The 22,579-nt window shown below is 35.2% G+C and overlaps 1 protein-coding gene across 4 annotated transcripts in view; it reads right to left on the bottom strand.

Annotated features, from left to right (window-relative positions):
- baiap2l1a (BAR/IMD domain containing adaptor protein 2 like 1a) overlaps positions 1-21,805 on the bottom strand; it is a 41,610-nt gene extending 19,805 nt beyond the window's left edge. For all 4 annotated transcript variants that reach the window (XM_073828197.1, XM_073828198.1, XM_073828199.1 and 1 more), the window contains exons 1-4: positions 21,620-21,805; positions 20,673-20,748; positions 19,275-19,361; positions 3,790-3,851 (exon numbers count right to left, since the gene is read on the bottom strand). In XM_073828197.1, the coding sequence (XP_073684298.1) occupies positions 3,790-3,851; positions 19,275-19,361; positions 20,673-20,748; positions 21,620-21,670 (276 nt within the window). In that variant the 5' untranslated portion in view covers positions 21,671-21,805. The remainder of the gene's footprint in view (positions 1-3,789; positions 3,852-19,274; positions 19,362-20,672; positions 20,749-21,619) is intronic.
- Between the last annotated feature and the right edge of the window lie 774 nt (positions 21,806-22,579).

The raw sequence follows: 22,579 nt of genomic DNA, 5'->3' as shown, positions 1-22,579 counted from the left end.
TACAATTTTCGCTATGTGTAGCCTATAAATAACAAAAGTATCTTTATTTTACTCTTGCAGCTTTGACTGGAAGACACTCCTGAAGTGCTTGTGGCAGTTACTGACATGACAGAGACAAACAAGAGACTTCATCTCATGACCCTCACCATCACTTGTATGCTGATAAAAATATGTAAATAAAACGATTAATGCTTAAGAGGTTGTCAAATACCAATTTTTTTTTTAAAGTACAAACTTTATTAACCATTAACAACTTTTCACTCAAGGAACAATTATATGTTGAAATGACTGAATTGATTGTTTACCTCTCTTTTTTAACCTTTTTGAATTTTTATGCAATTGTTAGTAGCAGGTTTAATAAATTGTGTTTAAACTATACATTAGTTTGCAGTGTCTTTATTGCATACAAAAATTTGGTAAAAAATAACACATAATTGACACAAATTGTGTATTTATAACACAATAGTGTGTAGAAAAAATCAACACATTTTCTGTGTTAGCTGGAATAACACACTAGTTGAGTTAAAACTAACACAAAATGTGTTGTCCTTAACTAGACACAAAGGTGTGTTAAGAAACAACACAGGCTGTGTTGTTTTTAACACATCCTTTTTAAGAGTGTACACCAAAAAGCATTAGGATATTAAGCAGGGCTCTGAACCGGTTCAAGGAACGAAAACGAAAACCGAAAACAAATGACATTGAACAGGAACAAAAACAAAAACGAAAACAAAATCAATTTTAATCGTTCTGAACAGAAACGGAAACAGAAATTCCAAATTAACCGGTTAATAACGGTATTTTTATCGTTCTCTTTATTATATCAATTTGGCAGACCAAAAACATGAATTCAAATTGTGTGCGCAAATGCGACGGTGACGCATACACCGTGAAATGCCCGTGAAGCAGACATAAGCAGAGCCCTTTCTGATGCGACGAGCTTAAGGTTACCAAGCACCTGGCTGTTTCATGTGCAAAGGTATGTTTAGGTTTAAGTTATTGTAGCCTAATTAAAACTTGTAGTTAAAATTATGCATTACGTTTTCTTTTGCTTTTATGCATTAAATGTAAAAGCATAACTATCTGGAGTTCTGTTTTGTTTGAGTGAAAATAGCCTATAATTGGCTATATTAGGTAAGGAATATGCCGTAGCCAGCTATGAGGTCACCGAGGTCTGGACCTCGGTCATTTTTGTATATTCAAAAATAAAATGCCAAGCTCTCTGAATGATTATTTAGCCGTTTAAACCACCTCATATCACATGAGTGTTTGCAATTCATGTTGATGCGAGAAGCTAGCGCAGTGAACGAGGCTTGAGAGCGCGTTGAGTGAGAGCGCGTGTGCAGCCTCCGTTTGTTGCCAGATCCATCTATTATACGTGTATTTTGACTCATTTTTCCAATTTATTGTGACACTTTGGGACGTTTATAAAGTGGAAAGTTGAACGTTAGTGTTACTGATATATTAATCTTATTTACAAAACACAAGATTTGAACTTATTTCGGATATCTTTTTCTTTATTTTTGTAATTGCTTGTTTTTCGTAGCAATATCCGGCAACATTGTACATTCATAAAAAAAATCTTTTAGACAATCTGTAATTTAATTGCTGACAGGAAGATAACACAATCGGTAAGACAAACGCAGCGATCATCGTTAATATCTGAAAGAAATGTATAACACTATCAAAAACAATAGCATAATACAAATCTGTTTGTTACAGAATGAAATAGGCTACTATGACAAATAACGTTACCGTTACTGGCCAGCAGGAAGACGTCTCATGCTCTTTAGTCAACGTTAAGTCATCAAAAAAACATTAATTAAAGCGGTGTTTCTCAACCTTACTTCGGACCTCACTAATTTTCAAACCCTAGTTACGGCCTTCAGGTGAACTCGTTTACTTTCGGTTTTAAAGACAAGAAGTTCAGATGACACGAACACGGAATTTGGTTGAATCATTTGTAAACATAATGCCAAACATGTTATTAAAAGGCACACACTATCTATCTATCTATCTATCTATCTATCTATCTATCTATCTATCTATCTATCGCGCCGTGTAATAAAATAACGTTATTAACCGGTATTTTTTCTAGAAAACCGTTCTCGGAACGTATTGTTTAATGAGGAACGCAAGAACAGAAACGTTATAATATCGATTCTGCTCGGAGTGAACCGAATGGATTTTTTTTTCGTTTTTAAGCCCTGATATTAAGTAAAGGTCATGTTCCATGAAAATATTCTACCATAAATATATCAAAACTTAATGTTTGATTAGTAATATGCATTGTTTAGAACTTGTTGAGATTTTTTTGCACCCTCAGATTCCAGATTTTCAAATAGTTGTATCTTGGCCAAATATTGTCATTTCCTAACAAACCATACATCAATGGAAAGCTTTTTATTAGCTTTCAGATGATGTATAAATCTCAATTAAAAAAAAAACAAAAACCTTATGACTGGTTTTGTGGTCCAGGGTTACATTTGCAAATGTCTCAGGAAAGATTTGTTTGCTTTGTACATTTCACTTTGGACCCAACAGTAATGCCACAACATGCAAGTAACTGTGTTCATTCTAATGCTTAATCAGTGATTAGTATTTTTTGATATGTAATGATTCATGTACATTTGAGGCAGTTCTTTGTTCTTAAAATCCTTTATTGCTGTTTACGCATGAGCAAATCAAGCCAGCTATAATGTGGTCCACAAAGCACAGTGCATCTCCTTCTTACATTGTGTTTGCACTGTTAATTATGATAAAAGCATTCATGAGAGTGCAGAAATTGCAATGATGACATCACTGCATTTGTGCACTCAACAGATATGTCTGTCATTGGCTACAATTCTCTTTGCAGTTCATGTGACAGGAGGTAGATCTAAATACAATGCTATAATCAACACTTCTCCCTATAAGTTATTGTCAACAGCTGTAAAAACATAGTAAGTATTTTCAAAAGTTCCACATATTATACTCATTTAATATGCAAAGAAGTTACCCAGTCATATTAGTGGATGTTTACATGAAGTTGTAGTTTCCATTACCCTTCAAATTGTGCAAATTGAAATTGCGAATTGAAAATACGTCCAATAAAAAAACGTCAATTGTGCCAAAGCTCTTATATATCACAAAAACATGACCCTGGACCACAAAACCATTCATAAGGTCTTTTTTTAATGTTTTGAGATTTACACATTAAGCTGGATAAATAAGCTTTCACTAATGTATGGTTTGTTAGAACTGGACAATATTTGACCGAGATACTAGAAAAGAAACTATTTTATTTTATCTGGAAAAATTCAAAATATTGATTAAATCGCCTTTAAAGTTGTCCAACTGAAGTTCTTAGCCATGCAAGTTTTGATATATTTTAAGGTAGGAAATTTACAAAATATCTTTATGGAACATTATCTTTACCGAATATCCTAATGATTTTTGGCATAAAAGAAAAAAACGATAATTTTGACCCATACAATGTATTTTTGGCTATTCTTCAAATATACGGGTGCTACTTATGACTGGTTTTGTGGTCCAGGTTCACATATATTCTGAATTTAAGGACATTATCCTGCTAAAAAAATCACTAAAGGCTCCAAGATGTCACTGATACTCGAGAAGGTAACAAATTACATGAAGAACCATATAAAAAGAAAAAAAAAAAGAAAAAAAAAAAGTACTGATTCCTACTTATTATATTTGCCTTTTTTGGAGTTGCGAGGAATAAGAAACAAAATAAGAGATAAAATGATGCATCAAGAATCAAGATCTTAAGCCATATTGGATACTTACAGTCTCCTCCAGCTCCAGTTGGACCTTCTTATGCACTTCTGATATCTCCATTAACACCACTCCTGAGAAGATAAATGAAACATTATTGTTACATAACTGATATTTATAGGGTTTTTGTTTTGTTTCCATCTCGACCGGACAAACAGTTCAAAGTTGCCTTCAGAGAGGTATCAAATAGTACTTTGGACTTGAACTTCTCTGTAGATGTTCGTTTCCCTATGACTATACCTTTATCATGCATTTCTCCTACTCTGTATGATCAGTGTCATTTGATCTAACGGGGGGCTCCATTAGTGTTGCTCATAAAAACAAACTTCACAGCAAACAAGCAGAGGTGAGCTGTAGCATTATCACATCTAGCAGTTATAACAGCATCATTACCATGGCAAGGTCATCTTTGTAGTGAGAGTGTCAGAACCTGCTCCAGAGACATGTTGCATAAAAGAACATGATCCTACAAAGGTTGCAGTGCATCCCTGCCAATCAATTATGAAAACCCTAAATGGATTGTCAGTAGTGCCTACAAATGCAGAAGAATCAGTATCAGTACTTTTGATTTGATAAAAGTCAAATTAAAAACTTTGATGCAAATGAACTTTATTCATCAATGCACATTACATTCTTAAAACTAAAGCTTCCAAAAAGGTGTTTTTGCAGTGATCCCATAGAAGAACCATTTTTGGTTCCCCAAAGAACCTTTCAGTAAACAGTTCCTAAACAACCATTTAAAAAAAATCTAAAGAATCTCTAAAGATTCCATGGATGTTCAAGGTTCTTCATAAAATCACTGATGCCAATAAAGAACCTTCATTTTTAAGAGCGTATTCCTTTTTAGTCTGCCTCATGGATTTCTTTGCCCCTTTTGCTTTTTTCCCCTGATCCAATCAGTTTCCTATCCTACAATTTTCCACCCATTTATCCCATTTCACAAATAAGTCAGATTGCATATAAAATGGGATGCAAATCATGTTTGATGTTGATTTCAGATTATTTACAATAATCAATTGGTTACAATGGATAATTAAAAATCAGACAGTAGCCTACTGAAAAGTCAGTTTTGTTGCATGTGTTCTGTTCTTTATAATTATGCATATAGGTCAGTTTGAAATGTATTTATTTTTGAAACGCAACATTTAATTAAAGAAATACAAATGTGCAAATATGCCTGCCACGCTTCAACCTGCCAGAAACATAATTAATAGTTATGTGTTTCTGTGCCATATGACATCAGAAGAACTTTTTAATTCATTAATACCATCAACAGCTGGGATGTTTTTTTTTTTTCTCCACAGGTTGCAACCTGAAATAGTACTCTAAAATCAAACATGATTGCTGTTTGCTCTTCTTCACCATTGACACACTATACTATCAGAATATTGATCAGGCTTAAGAATTGATTTCATTCAAAACACCAGGTGTTCTTATACAACCTCTTTTTGTCTAATCAACATACTTAAGCAGTTTGACACCATGAATTCCTTTGACAAGGAAGATGACAAGCATGGCAAGTTGATATTACACAAGAGCGCTTGAGACCTGATTTCTGACAATAAATCCATGCTGCAACAACAATAACTGACTTTACTGTGTGCATCAAACTATTCCCATGATATGTCATTCAAGTACACCTGCATTTATTTGGGTAATGCAAAAGTAAAGAGCGTCGTCAAAGAATTGTGTTTCATAAAGTAAAATTAGAATGCCTCGGGTATAAATGAACAGGCTTGGGGATTTGCATGTCACCGTGATCTGTAAACACCACATTACATTAATGCATGAGAAATCTCCTGTCCTAAGCAGATACTTCCAAGGGGAAAACAATTTGAAGAAAACATTTGCAGACGGAAAACATTTAGATGAGAAATATGTACAACCTCAAATGCAGAAATGACTAGCTAGTAGAGCTGCATGATTTTGGATAAAGTGCATGATTATTTTTTAAGAGATCATCATTCTCCTACAATTCTAAACTAAGGCTGTGACAAAATATTAACTGCTGCAGTCTATTCAAAAATGTTTAAAGGGGTGATGGCATGAGAAACCAAATTTCCCTTGATCTTTTGATACAGAAGAGGTATTTGTATGCTTAATACATCCTGCTAGTTTCATAACTTAAAATGTCCCCATCAATAAAAAATTATTTATATAATATGCATTCACTTTTTGACAAGGTCTATGCGCTTGAGTCTGTCCTCAGTAGGACAAATAGAGGGGAAAAAAACGTTCGCTTTTTTTAAAACAGCTTGTTTGAATCTTTGTACAGATATACTGTAGAATACTAGCGTAATGAACAAGTAGATAGTTTTTTAATGGCATCCCGGATCGTGTCAGAGGATTGTTCTGACTTCAAAACAAGGCACAGTGCAATGGACAATGTATAAAGAAACATTTGTTGAAAGATAAAGCGGTACAAGATCTGACTGCAGCTGCTTTACAAATGGTAAGTAAATGATTTTCACACTTCTTTGTCTGAAAATGATGTTTTATTTGGATTATGATTTCAAAACACTTAAAACATGCAATAGCGAGGGGGCGTTGATACTGTTTCCAATAGAGGTCGACCGATGTATCGGTTTTGCCGATTAATCGGCAACGATAGTTGATTGGCTGAACTATCGGTTATCGGCAAAAATCCTTGCCGATAGTTTTTCCGGGTTGCGTTTTTTGCTGAAGCGGCTCACGCTCTGCTCAGCTGTCACAGAGTATGAGAGGTTAAGTCCGACACCAATGTTTAATGTCAGGATTGATACCATATATTTACATTGGTTTATATCCGGTCATATTGTTAGCCAGCAAAGCTGCAGATTTAAAGACGTGACGTGAGAAAGCAAACTGTGTTCATTTAGCCGACAGAAATCCTGCTGCACCACAGCGCCCCATTCATAGTTTTACATTACCTCATATCTGTCCCAAATCTTTGTTAATGTTCATAAAGACTTGACCCTGGGCTGGAAGATTGAGTATTGTGCATTTAAACGAAATGTTTGTATTTTGTAGCTCTAATAAAGTCTGTATGCTTCATATAGAGCTATAATTTATGTTTTAGCCTTTTCTTCAGGCCGCAGAAGCATGGTAGTTACGCGCTTTATTTCACAATGCCAGTTTTCCTTGTTTTTAATAACTGATCAACAAAAATATATATTTAAAATTAACATAGAAGGGATTTTCCACAAATAAAAACGTAGGAAGTGGTCAAAAAAACTGTGTCTGACCCTCTCTAATTCTCCCGGCTTATTGCCGTCCAATTCATACCACGTCCTTTATGACATTTACAAATCACACAAACTTCTTTCGTAATAAACAGATTGAACTGAAACAAAAGACAAACAAATAATATTTAAACAATGTAAAACAGAAAAAAAATCTTAAATGGCTACAACAATATGTATCGCTCTTTCTCTTTTCGTTTGATCTGTTCTTTAAACTAATATTTGCCGCTTTTTTGATCATTCTTTAAGTAAACATTTGCCCGTTTGGTGATTACCCAGCAAACACAAAACGTTTTTACAACTTTCCACAACATTGTATTTTGGTTGCAATTAGGGAATGTTGTAGTACAACGTTTTAATAACTTTTTTAAAATAAAAAATTAATGTAACCAAAATAAAACGTTTTAAAAACGTTGTAAAAATACCAGCCTGGAACGTTTTCTTAAAGTAGTCAAAAAAACGTAAATATCACGTTTGTCTACTACGAAAATAAAACCAGACCAAACTGCAACTTTCTGGGGACGTTTTATTCAGGTGTTAAAATATAACGTAATATGCACGATGGAATAAGACGTTTTAGAAACGTTGCAAAAATACCAACCTGGTACGTTTTCTTTAAAGGGGCTATATGCAACTTTTTCCCCAAAATAAACGTAACAATAGCCTTTTTATTTGACCATTTATGACTCAAACATCTCCTGATGAGCATACTGACACCTTGTCAGCTCACAGTGGGTGCACCTATAGGCCTATATCCTATTTTTCCTATTTTCTGTCGGGTCGGAATTTTTGCGCGCTGTCTGCGGATGTGACGTCAAGCGCGTTCATGTTAAAAGTTTCAGATCACTCTGCCACCACCGCTAGTCAGCAATTAGCCTATTATTGCAAACAAACTTAGTTTCTCAAACAATATATGTATTTGACTGTTCTTACCTCTGTAAACATAATGTTGACTTCTTTGCAGCGGATGACTTGCGAAGTTTGCACGTACGAGCGCGCGCTGCGAAAGCGAGCAGAAAGGAAGAGCAGTTCCGTTTTTTGGCCACAGGTGTCAGTCGCGAGTTTAAATTTCAGAAAATTGCATATAGCCCCTTTAAGTACTCAAAAAAACGTAAATATCACATTTGTCTACTACGAAAACAAAACCAGACCAAACTGCAACTTTCGGGGACGTTTTATTCAGGTGTTAAAATAACGTAATATGCACGTTGGAATAAGACGTTTTAAAAACGTTATAAAAAGTACCCAAATACAACCTTGCAAAAACTCTCTGTGTAAAAATATCAGTAAAATAACAATAACAGCAAGTCAGTGACTGAGTAATAGATAGCCTGAGCAATATCAAAAGGACCTAAGTAATATGTGAATCCTTATACTTTCAGTTGTTTTTGCTGATTTAATTGATATATTCGAATCCAATAATCCAGACTTTGTTTCATATCAAAAGTAGCACAAAGCGTATGTATTGAGATTTATTGGATGGGAGGCATACTATGTTCATTCATCAACCGAAAGCATAGGCCGAAAGATCGTCTGGGATTTACAAATCGATATTGGTCATAAAAGTGAGAAAATATTAAAATTGCTGTCACTGCAAGGTGTGATGTTGAACATAAAAAATTAGCCAGTCTCATCTGTTCATCTGTCTCTTCAAAATAAATGCCGGAATTAAAAATGGAAATCTAAACAAAAATAAAAGCAATTAAATGTGTTATAATACTTTTTTTTTTTTAACGTCATGACAGTACCACAATACTACGTGCAAAAACTAAGTTTGTTTTTAACCCTTAAAGACCTAGAACATTTTTGGGGCACCTGAGGCACCTGTATATTTCTTTGTTTTTTCAGACCTATTCTAGCAGTCAGCATCAATTGTCATATATCATTATAAACATAAGAACTTAAACTTTATGTCTAGCTAGTTTAAAATTGCAATTTTCCTTTTGTTTTCTCTAAAAATTAGTGAATTTCCAGAATTTTAGGAAAAACGCTAGCAACAATTGGGTGTTTTTTTTACTGTGTACTCAAACAAAAACTCCTGAAGTTTGGATTTTTTTCTTTAAAAATTTGTATTTAGGTGTTTTATACTTCCAAATAAAATTTTGTCTATATATAACATTCCCTAAGCAAGTTATAGCCAATTATTACAATATTATTATAGGCGCTTTTCAGTGAAAAACAGGTCTATTTAGTTTATTGACAATATAGATCTGTCCAAAAACGTTTCAGGAGTAAAGTCATAGCAGAAACAGTGTTATATAATCGCAAAACACAGTAAAAATAATTTACTTTTTCAGATAAATATATTCGTAATCCAAAGATGAACAATAAACAAACAGTGTAGAAAGTAGCACAAGAAAAATTGCTAAAATTGTCTTGTGCAACAAAAAAAAAAAAAAATAAACAGTCCAGATTATTCACAAACTTCACACAAAATGAGAGAGAAATATACAGAGTGCAACCGAAAAAATAGTGCAAAATAATCTTTAAAAACTATATAAGAATTAGTTACATAATATAAGAACCAAATAGATGGATCTGCTGGCTGTAGTCTGCGTCCGAATCTATTTTACCGGGGGATTTCCTAGTGACACGAAAACCTAAATTCCAGTGCTTTATCTGATAGGTACTGCTGTTTCATCCTTGTTTTTGGTATGTGTTATGTCAAAGGGCTCTGTCGTGAGTATTTCTGTACATTTTCAAAGAATTCTGTCATGCAAATGTGTTATTTTGCGTTTGATTTCATGCAAGCAGGACGCACTTTGCTTTCATTTTGCGTTTGTTCAGATTTCCAAAGAAACATACTAATCGGTGGTTCAAAAGACCAAAACCTATGTTTATTGGTTGAACAGATGACAGTTTGAGCCAATCTGGGCACAGGGGTGGGACTAAGCATCAACAATCGTTCCTGTTTGGCTCAGGACCGAAACATATTGATTTCATCTGACGAATCAGTGCTGAGGAAATGCGATGACGTAATCACGCTCACCACGGAGCCTGTAAATAACCAAATGAGACAGATGCGATATCACTGAAAAGAGTAGACTCTGTACATTATGAGACTTTTTAAAGCATTCAAATTGGATTAGCGGTTCAAAAGTTATTAAACATTTAAGAACAATAGTTATTTTTAGCCGCCGGCGGCTGTCTCGGTCTTTGAGGGTTAATGTGTTTTGCAATACTGTTTTTCGTTAAATAAATAAATAAATATATAAATATTCTAAGCCTATTAGTCCATTTACAGTTTGATTACCTAAGTTAGGCTTACACTTTCCACTTACACATTACGTTATCATGTTTCAAGAACCTTAATCTATCATTCTGATAATTCACTCCATCTGTATGTAACGATTGTACTTCATGTATGGCATGTATTTATTTGAACGCTGCATTTTTAAACGGGCATGCGCGTCAAACAATTCAGTTGCATTTAAACTGGAGCGGATAGTTACCATGGAAACGGGGCAGCAACACAACCAACAAGTGGAGCAAATCTCTGTCACACTGCTTTAAGGTAAGTTTTGTCCCTAAAATTACACAAATAATACATAGAACTGTTTCTGACACTTTCTTACATGTAATAGACACGTTTCTGTTGAATATATACCTTATAGAAATTGTTTATTGTCTTCTGAAAAAGTTAGCATCTCAACCGTTAGGCTAACGTAGGCTAGCTATAGACTTTAGCTCTTATTTAATAAACTTTTCGCTTTTAATCACATACTATGTTTAGATGACAGGTTTTTATAGTTTTGTAAATATTGCTGTCAATTTGTCAATGGATGAATGGAAGAAAACAAATGTTATTTTTAATCTGTGGTCACTTAAGTTACAAGGAGCTTGAAAATTAACCAAAACAAATACAAACACGTTTCGATCAAATTGTACTGTGATATCAGGAGCGTCAGATTTTTTTAATTAGTTATTTTAAGAAGGCTTTCAAACGTGCACTACCGTTTATTAATTTGTAAAGAATAATATATTAAATAAATATTAAATATTTTTTGAATCTTGTTTGTGTACAGTCATGGCTAAAAGTTTTGAGAATTACATAAATATTGGAAATTGGAAAAGTTGCTGCTTAAGATTTTATAATAGCAATTTGCATATAGTCCAGAATGTTATGAAGAGTGATCAGATGAATTGCATAGTCCTTCTTTGCCATGAAAATTAACTTAATCCCAAAAAAAACTTTCCTCTGCATTTCATTGCTGTCATTAAAGGACCTGCTGAGATCATTTCAGTAATCGTCTTGTTAACTCAGGTGAGAATGTTGACGAGCACAAGGCTGGAGATCATTATGTCAGGCTGATTGGGTTAGAATGGCAGACTTGACTTGTTAAAAGGAGGGTGATGCTTGAAATCATTGTTCTTCCATTGTTAACCATGGTGACCTGCAAAGAAACGCATGCAGCCATCATTGTGTTGCATAAAAATGGCTTCACAGGCAAGGATATTGTGGCTACCAAGATTGCACCTAAATCAACAATTTATAGGATCATCAAGAAATTCAAGGAAAGAGGTTCAATTCTTGTTAAGAAGGCTTCAGGGCGTCCAAGAAAGTCCAGCAAGCGCCAGGATCGTCTCCTAAAGAGGATTCAGCTGCGGGATCGGAGTGCCATCAGTGCAGAGCTTGCTCAGGAATGGCAGCAGGCAGGTGTGAGCGCATCTGAACGCACAATGAGGCCAAGACTTTTGGAAGATGGCCTGGTGTCAAGAAGGGCAGCAAAGAAGCCACTTCTCTCCAAAAAAAACATCAGGGACAGATTGATCTTCTGCAAAAAGTATGGCGAATGGACTGCTGAGGACTGGGGCAAAGTCATATTCTCCGATGAAGCCTCTTTCGATTGTTTGGGGCATCTGGAAAAAGGCTTGTCCGGAGAAGAAAAGGTGAGCGCTACCATCAGTCCTGTGTCATGCCAACAGTAAAGCATCCTGAGACCATTCATGTGTGGGGTTGCTTCTCATCCAAGGGAGTGGGCTCACTCACAATTTTGCCCAAAAACACAGCCATGAATAAAGAATGGTACCAAAACACCCTCCAACAGCAACTTCTTCCAACAATCCAACAACAGTTTGGTGAAGAACAATGTATTTTCCAGCACGATGGAGCACCGTGCCATAAGGCAAAAGTGATAACTAAGTGGCTCGGGGACCAAAACGTTGATATTTTGGGTCCATGGCCTGGAAACTCCCCAGATCTTAAAACTTGCGGTCAGTCCTCAAGAGGTGGGCGGACAAACAAAAACCCACTAATTCTGACAAACTCCAAGAAGTGATTATGAAAGAATGAGTTGCAATCAGTCAGGATTTGGCCCAGAAGTTGATTGAGAGCATGCCCAGTCGAATTGCAGAGGTCCTGAAAAAGAAGGGCCAACACTGCAAATGCTGACTCTTTGCATAAATGTCATGTAACTGTTGATAAAAGCCTTTGAAACGTATGAAGTGCTTGTAATTATATTTCAGTACATCACAGAAACAACTGAAACAAAGATCTAAAAGCAGTTTAGCAGCAAACTTTGTGAAAACTAATATTTGTCATTCTCAAAACTTTTGGCCACGACTGTATGTAATGAGAAAACCAGTTGATATAAAAAGTACTGAGCACTGTGAATATAAGAGACTTGTGTTATATTTATAACAATAATTGTTGATGTTTAAATTGTCTTTTAGGGCAGTTTGTGAAGACAGATAATCATGAGATGCTGTGTCAAGCCGGACATAAGTTCCAGATCCACCTTCCACACCAGACTTCTCATATGGATTGCTGTCTTCAGTATTTGGTGCATGCAGATATTACTCAGGATATATATTGCAAGAATAGGGAATGTGCCTTATTTAGGGTATGAATGTTATTTGCTCTTAAGCATTAAAAAAATATATATATATATACTTTTTTTTTTACCTACTACTAAACCCAACCCCTAGTCCTACCCTTTTTGCCTTATTGATTACCATTTGTATAACATAGTTAAAGGAACTGTATGTAAGAAATTTATTTCAGTTAATCATAAAATGGCCCTGACATGTCACTAGACATTAAGAAATCATGTTCATTTCAAATACTTATATCACTGACAACAGTGGTCCGGCCAGGATATTGTCATTTAAAAGTGAAAGTTGCAGCCCACAACTGATGTTATTGTTGTCATTTTGTGTTTTGGTCTGAGGCTCCACCCTCCAGCTATCTACCAATCACGAAGTCAGTAGAGTTTTGTCATCCAGGTTGCCAGCTCTGTTCCAGCTGCAGCTATGAACGTGTCGGATAAAACATGTATAACGTTAGGAAACCTAAATGACATTGTTATGAATCCGAAATACGTCGTGACAAAGTCCGAAATAACACAAGGATTTGTATAGGAGATGCCTTTGAAAGATGGAGACGGCTGAAAACGGAGAACGCCAGACGCCAGTGTTGCTAATTTTCTCCTGGACAGGTAAGATTCATCTATGTTTGGCTAACTCTGCTTCCGTAGGCTACACAGCGGATTTTCCACGGTCGGCCGTGCTAAATGCGTTCATAAAAAGCTTCATATCGCACCACTAGCAGGGTATGAAAACAATCTATGTTCCGACTGAAATGTGGTATTACACCGTGTCTACACCGGACGCGACAGTTGTCGCGCGGCGACAGCTAAAGTCTGTCTACACTGGACGCGACAAAGCGAACGTTGCAAATCATTTAAACTTTGTGTGAGCACGTCATAAATAGAACGCGGCAGCAGATTACTGTCGGGGATCTGCCGTGTCGCGCCGCATCCAGTGTAGACAGCATAATAGGTTCTATTGTATTTGTCGTGTCGCACTGAAAGTGATTGCAGTACCAGTTTTGGCCACAATCCTACATACGGTTCCTTTAAACTATGTTTTTGTAGCAAAACCATGGTTAATTGTGGTTACCATAGAATTGCTATAATAACCATATATATTTTTTTAATGTTCGTAACCTACCCTCTGTACTAGAGTCATATAATTTGGTGGGTCACAGATTTCGGCAACTGAATGAATCAGCACTGAGTGAATGTTTTTCTAACTCACTCATTAAGACAGTCTTTTGCTGCCACCTACTGGTACAACAGTGTAACCTGCAATGAAAGCACTGAAAAATCGCTAACATTTTTCAAAATCAGGTATGCCAGTGTTATAAAATATTATTTATTGAAAAAATAATAACCATTATAAAACATTAAACAAGTTATAAGTTGGATGTCATATACCTGTAATTTGTGTTAAATACCTAAAAATATAAGCAATAGTTTTAGTGCAAACAAGTAATAAGATTGCAATATGACTATTAATACAACAGCTATAAAATAATTTGTAACTACTTGAAATTAAATGCTTTACATTTAGCAAATACAACTCAGTTTTTTTCTGCTAAAATATATATATGCCCTGAAATTTCTTGAACTTTGTTAATGTGCTCATATTCAAATTTGCCAGGCATTGCATAATTTTCATGTTTTATTGGTATATATTTATGCATTTGTCTTGTTTATGTATCATATTTTTATATTTTGTGAATAAATATGATGAGTGACAAGATTTGTGTGTAGTATCAATTATTAGGAATATATATGTTAATAGGCTTATAAAATCGATGATATCAGCTATGGTACAAGTGTAAAAAAGTAAGTAAATAAGTGCAGGTAATAAGATCAATATACACATTTAATATAGCATGTGAAGTACCCGTTTGGACGTGGTAAGTACGTTTTTAAAACGTTCGATGGAGACATAAGGACGTGACAAAAACGTTATAAAAACGTTTTCACAACGTTGTGAAAAAACTTATTTATAACATTTAAAAAAAAAAGACATTTGTCGCATTAAATACGTCGAAAAAAAAACGTTATCACAACCTTTTCACAACGTGAAAAAAACGTTTTTATAACATTGTTGTGTTTGCTGGGTAAATAAACCGTTTTAGACTTCCCCTTGAACTACACGCGACGCGTCCTGTGTGTTTGTGTGTGTGATACCTGTGAGTTGTCCGCGCAACACAGCGCTGCACTTTTGGCTGGTTTCATTAAGGGTGGGTGAAAAATGGATTCTCCAATGCATTGCAATCCTCTCTTCAATGAGCTTGTGTTTTTCTCCACATATGGCACGTGTGCGCGCTAGAGACGCGGCTGGCTTCATTGCACAGAATTTGCACTATGAGACAAGTGCGCATTGCTTGACAGTGTGTGTCACTTTCCACCCGCAGTGTTTTACTTTACATATGCCTTCATTCCTGCTGTTTGTAATGCAGTACTATTAGATGCACAAAACTCGCGCACTGACAGACTTTCACTTGCGCTTTGTGTTTGTTCGTCCGAAAAAGCTCGATTGCGGATGCGGTTAAATGCACTTGCATTTTCGAATACTTTTATACGAAACTGATGTACAGTACAGTACACACAGTCAGTTAAGTTTTCAGAGCAGGACAAAACATCTGATATATCGAAATAGATTTGTGCATTCATTGAAGCCTGTTAAAGCAGCCACTGTCTATGTCACTGTCTATTGGTTTAAAAAGTAGTAAATTCTGCAAAAAATTAATTTGATATAAAATGTAATTAAATTGAATCTTAGTTTTAAGATGGAAGTACTGACATACAGAGATTCCAAATATAAACAAAAAGCATAGAAACTGCAATTTTACATATTGTTAATATGTAAAGATTCCCACTCCTTTACAATGAGCCCATTTGTAACATCAACTAAGATTGATGAAAGCTGTAGAATAGAAGTGTTGTTCCTTGTTAGAGTGTTAATTTCAACATTTACTGATATATTGTTAAATTTTGAAGTTTATTTTGTTAACATTAACGAACTATGAAATAACTTTAATGATCAATAAATAATTTATATTAATATTTTTATTAATTTACAAAGTATGGTTTAGTACTTTTTTAAAAAATAGTAGAGCACTATTTTAGCTGCCTTTCAGTATCCATTTTCAAAAACTATCGGTTAATTAATCGGTATCGGCCACTGTGGTCCAACCTAGCTATCGGTATCGGTAAAAACCAATATCAGTCGACCTCTAGTTTCCAATGCAATGACGTTAGACAATCATAACAGTGACTGATTACCGACTAAAGTCTTAAAGGACTCGCCTCTTAAAGGGATAGTTTACCCAAAAATGAAAATTAGCCCATTATTTACTCACCCTCCAGGCATTCTAGGTGTATATGACTCACACAGCTCCAGGGCGTGAACAAAGGCCTCTTGTACCAAATCGATGCATTTTTGTAAGAAAGTATTCATATTTAAAACACAATTATCACTTTAATCTAGGTTGCGCACACACCAACGCTTGTTTACAGAAGCAAAGGAAATCCTCTTTAGTTTATATCGAAATCCTCCAACATTTTTCTTTACAAATCTTGGTTTTGTACTTCTAATTCATGACCGCTGTTTTGTTTTGATCTCTCCACGGCATGTTCACGTTCGATTTCATATGTCATCCGGAGCTGCTTCCGTGTCTGACCAGTTGGCGTAAACTAGATTAAAGTGATTATTACGTTTTAAATTTGGATTTTTTTTTCCTTACAAAAATGCATCGATTCCCTACAGGATGACTTTATTCACCCCCGGAGCCGTGTGAGGCTCTCTTTTATTATACACTTTATTGGACTTGTTTTGGACTCATGAAGAGAAGCATCCATCCATGCTATTCTAAAGCTTGGAAATCCCAGGATAAAATAACTTTGTTTGGATTCGTTTGAAAGAAGGAAGTCATATACACCTAGGATGCTTGGAGGGTGAGTAAATAATGGGCTAATTTTCATTTTTGGGTTAACTATCCCTTTAAGGGACAAGTCCTTTAAGATTTCAGTAATAGTTCACTTGTTTCATTAATGAATGAATCAGCACTTTTACATATATGATTCAATGACAACTACAAGAGTCACAATGTAATCAACATTGTATTCAGAATTATTTTAAGTGCCAATTTGAAGTGAAAATTACTTTCAAAAGATGATTTGCTCTATTTTAATCACTCCCATAGACCTCAGTCTTTATATCCATATTATAAACTTTTAGCCCACTACTTTTGAATGATTGTATAACAGAAATTATACTTGTGGTGATAACTGCTTTCGCTGTCAGCAGCACAAACAGATTTGCATGTTCAGATATGACTTTGTCAAAGGTTTAACGAATCATTGTCATTTACAAATAAGATCATGTGGGTGTTTGAATCGAGATCCCAATCTTTTAACGATTAATTGTGCAGCTCTACTAGCTAGTATTAACGCCAACATAAATTGCTGTTTGCAATCCATTTTACTTTCATTATATGACACTTCTCTAAGTAAAATGGATAGTATTAGTCAACAATTAAAAATAATTACTGCTGCATTTAAGAATGGATATTTGCAAAACAATGTCCAAAATGGCTAATTGGTAATTAGTTAAGATTACCCAACAGCCTGCACAATCTAAGTGACAACAGCAGGAAAGGAAAGTTGTTTCAGACTAAAAGAGCAAATGAGAACATTTTGCTTTAAGACTTAAAAAATTCTCTTTAAATACTTGTTGCATTGCAGCTTCAATTAACATCTACTTTATAGTCAACTGGTTGTGTTTGCTGTGCTCTAATGTTTAAGTGCTCTCCTAGGGTTCAGATGAAAACTCCTGTAAGTCATTCAGTGAAAAATAAATATGAACTTAAAACTATAAATAACAGCGAGAGTAAGAAAAAATCTAGACATTGATTTAATGGCTTAATGCTTGTTGAGAAGGCTGAAAGAGTTTTAAAAGCATTAGCGGTTTTCTACTGCCAACTGCGGTAAATATCTCAAAAATCACATTTAAAATGCTCTAAGAGGTTGATAAATAGCCTAATCCTACCAAACATAACAAAAATACATTTTCCCCTTCACATCAAGTACCTAAACCAAACCGTTTCTGAGAAATTCGCCATGTTCCTACCAACCACATTCTAGTTGCTGTTTGTGCAGTGAGATGTCTGTCACAAGCAATTCCACCATAAGATGTCAAACACCTTGACATTAAGGAACTTGTTTTGTTAAAATAACAAAAGTACACCTACATTTGAATGTTCGTGGTCTTAATTTTAGAAGAGCGTGTTAGCAAAGAAAAAAAGGGTGGTGACTAAACTGAGCACTTCATACATTCCAGACATACAGCTCTGACTGAAAGTCGCTGGAGAAATTACTATAAGAACTAAATGGAGTGTTGCATTAGCAATTCCTTATCTAGTATCATTTGATATCATATGGGCCCAGACGCAGTCTGCAGTTCATATTAATTATTACTATGTTCAAATTGTGTTAATCAACATTTATTTCTAAATCTTTTAGAACTTTCTTGGAGGCGTGTTGATGTTGACACAGAGCTCACTTAATCAATTCCTCATGTCAATCAAGTGTCACAAGCAATCGTAAGCCATGCATTCCTTATATACGGAACAGGTTGTCATGACACTCCTAGATTTCATTATCAAAATTTGCAGATAAGAAAGGAACAGCATAAGATGGTGATATGATGCATGGTCTTATGACTGATCTAAATGTGAATATCAATAGCAAGCACTTTGCAATTTGCATGTTCCATTGGAACATTTGAGCTATGATGCTTTTCTCAAAGGGATCAGAGGTGGAAAGATTTGTAGACAAAGTCTCACAGAGTCACTGTTTACTTTGTGTGTTTGCTGGCGGTCTGTGCAAAACATGTGAGAGAATCCACACTGTCTGGTGGTCATTTGAGCTGTCTGAAAGGGATTCCAGGAAGAACGAGAACGATAAAGCCAGTGAAGCTCAGTAAATCACAAAAGGATACTTAACTGGAAAGCAAAACCTCAATTACTGCAAGTAAAAATAATTTGTATACAAAGAACAGTGTGTACCATTTTTTTTTAGGTAAATTAACAGATTAATCTGAAGACAAAGCCATTCATCTTTGTAATTTGCACAAAAAAGGTATAATTTGCAGGAGCGAGTATGAAAAGTTGCCAGGAAACAGATGGCAGTTTATAAATCACAGTAAAGCTCTGTCATTATTTCCAGACAATATGAATCAAACTGATGCTGAGTCACAAAAAGTCAACAAGAACCAAACCTGTCTGGGACTTAAAGCAGGTGCAAATGTGGAACTCTATTTGTGAAAATGAGGAAATAACTGGCACAGCATATTTCAAGACATGTTGACTGCAATGAATCACCTGCTAGGAAATGTAAAGCCCCGCTCTGCACAGAGCACATCTATTTAGCAAAGGCCAGATTAGGACCTCTGGGTGACGGTTTAGACAGCAATACTCACCCAGCTCCCTAGAAACGGGCGATACAGCAGCGTTTTCCCCAATCTTTGAGACTGCATCGAAATATGCCTTTCCAGCAAAGGTCATTGCTATGAGAGAGTGAATAACTCATATTGATTAACAGGAACTGGAAGTCAGATTGTCTGTATCGTCCAGCAATTTTGAGAGAAATATTGTTTTTTTTGTCAGAGTTTTAAGTTTATTTGAGCTGTTTTATACAAATATGTAGGATTAAAGAGTTCATTGCAAAAACAGATAACTACGTTTTTTTTTACATGTTCAAAAAAAAATCATGTTTTTTATTGTTTTCATGTTTTTGTGTTAGTTAGCTGTATTTTTTAGTTATTTTTACTTAATCAAAATAACCCAACCGCAGTTTGACTGAGATTAATTGAAATGCACAGTGGAAAAAATATGATTTTTGAAAATTGTAAAAGGAGAAGTTCACTTCTAGAACAAAAATTTACAGATAATTTAATTAGCCCCTTGTCATCCAAGATGTTCATGTCTTTCTTGAGTCTTAAAGAAATTATGTTTTTTGAGGAAAACATTTCAGGATTTCACTCCTCTATGGTGCCTGTGAGTTTGAACTTCCAAAATGCAATTTAAATGCAGCTTCAAAGGGCTCTAAACGATCCCACCCCAGGAAGAAGGGACTTATCTAGCGAAACGATCTGTCAATTTTTTTTTTTTAAATGACAGTTTATATACTTTTTAACCCTGAATGCTAATCTTGTCTAGCTCTGCATGAACTCTGTATATTCCGGTTCAAGACAGTTAGGGTATGTCGAAAAACTCCCATCTCATGTTCTCCTCCAACTTCAAAAATGGCCTAGATCGCTGTTTTGTCTTTTTCTGTAAAGACGTTTGATTTTCTTTGCACGTTCAGTTAGTAAACACTGGGTTGGTACTTCTGCAGCGATTTTGGATGATTTTGAAGTTGGATAAGAAAATGAGAGGGGAGTTTTTCGAAATACCTTAACTGTCTTGAACCGGAGTTCACGCAGAGCTAGACAAGCATTTGAGGTTAAAAAGTATATAAATTGTCAATCTATTTTAGAAAATAACTGATCATTTCGCCAAATAAGATCCTTCTTTCCAGGCTGGGATTGTTTAGAGCCCTTTGAAGCTGCATTTAAACTCATTTTGGAAGTTCAAACTCGTGGGCACCATAGGAGTCCATATGAATAGAAATCCTGTAGAATGTTTTCTTCAAAGAACATAATTTCTCTATGACTGAAGAAAGGAAGACATGAACATCTTTGATGACAAGGGGGTGACTAAATTATCTGTAAATTTTTGTTCAGGAAGTGAACTTCTCCTTTAAAAACTGAGTTATTTTTTTGCAAATGAACTCTTCATATATAGTCATTCTTCTGTAAATGAACTGATGTGATTACCTGTCACTGCTTTGTCATAGCTCTTCCCCAGGTTAACCAGATTCCTCAGACCTGGGTTAAACTGCTCCATCACATTCTGGAAGAGCAGGAAACAAAGTTCATATTTCAAACTAAGTTAAAAAGAAAGCAACTTACTGCTGCTGAATAAAATGGAAGAAACTTGACATTAATATGCCTACAAGACACTTTAGAAATACCTCAGTTTTTTTGGTCAATATAATCAAGTCTGTGGTGTCCAATGTTGTTTTGAACCCCACCAACTTTCATCGTACAGACAACACTTGAAACATTCTTCAAAATATCCTCCAGGTTTGAAAATATTATTATGAGTAAATGATGACACCATTTTAATTTTTAGGTGAACTATTCCTCTTTTTCTACAAACTAGATAATATCACTTTTTATTAGCCATGCAATAAAATACAACATAATTTTACATAACTTCACACTTTCTAAAAATACCTATACTGTAGCTAAAAATACCTTTGTTTAATCATTGACTTATAATTCTAATTATATTGCCTATGAGATCAAAGTCCTGCCTAAGTGAATGGCCCTCTGGGTCCCTATTGAAATGCCCTTCTGTAATGCAATTCTGGGCAGTTCCTCTGCTAGTTCCCGAGAACACACCCTTAGCAAAACAATGAACAGTCAGGTATGCAATAACAGAAACAGTTCAGCACAAACTGGTTTCTTAACTCAACCCAGAAACCCAACTGAATGACTTTAAAATGCACTCATGCCTCTATTGCACAACTTACGCTTATCTTAATGACAAAACATAAAAGTGCCATAAAATAACACTTCATTATTTAACGAACCAACACAACTTTCACAAGCCTGGGCTAAATGTCAGGTGGTCAGTGCCAAATAAGATGTATATACACGCGGTTTCCTTCATAACAATCAATGACCAATATAATAAACGCAGTTTAAGCCGACGTTACCTTATATGTGCTCTCGGTCAGTTTGTTCACGTCCTCCGTGGTTCGAGACATTTTTGCAGGTATTTTCCAAACGTCCTTGGTGACAATGTGTTTGGGTTTAACTTTCCTCGTTCAAATCGTAAAGCTGTGTTTTCGTCCCACCTGTTAACGTGTGTGAAGCGGCAGAGAACAGAGCGCTCCAGCGCTCTCGGGAAGAACACGATACTGCACTGATGCACTGAAGGAGGATGAAACCTTTCCGCGCGACCTCATGCCACACGTGGAAAGGTGGGATCCGTGACGTCAGAGCTTTATACGGCCAAACAGAAATGAAAGTCATTCTTCTTTCTCTTCGCTTTTATTATTTTCCCCCTGCACTGTTGTTGTTACTGTGTGTATATTGTTTTCGCCATTTTTTTTTTCAAGTTTGAGATATTAGTTAAATATATTTGGGCTGAACTTTGATGCATTTTGTACTGCAAATATTAAGTACGCCCTTACACTGAAAAATAATATTTATCTTATGACAGCTTTATAAAAAAAACCTACATTGATGTTTCCTAATCACAATAATGACATCGATGACATCTAATGTCGACCATCTCATATTGGTCTTTCATTTGCTAACCTTTGGTCCTTGTACCTTTATTATGTGTGACCCTGGACCACAAAACCAGTCATAAGGTTAAATTTTACAAAACTGAGATGTACACATCATATGAAAGCTCAATAAATAAGCTTTCTATTGATATATGGTTTGTTAGGATAGGACAATATTTGGCCGAGATACATCTATTTGAAAATCTGGAATCTGACGGTGCAAAAAAATCAAAATACTGAGAAAATCACCTTTAAAGTTCCCCAAATTAAGTTCTTAACAATGCATATTACTAATGAAAAATTACATTTTGATATATTTATAGTAGGAATTTTACAAAATATCTTTATGGAACATGATCTTTACTTAATTTCCAAATGATT

Source organism: Garra rufa, chromosome 22 (assembly GCF_049309525.1).
Source record: "Garra rufa chromosome 22, GarRuf1.0, whole genome shotgun sequence".
Taxonomy (NCBI): Eukaryota; Metazoa; Chordata; class Actinopteri; order Cypriniformes; family Cyprinidae; genus Garra; species Garra rufa.
This window is presented reverse-complemented; position numbering and strand designations above follow the sequence as displayed.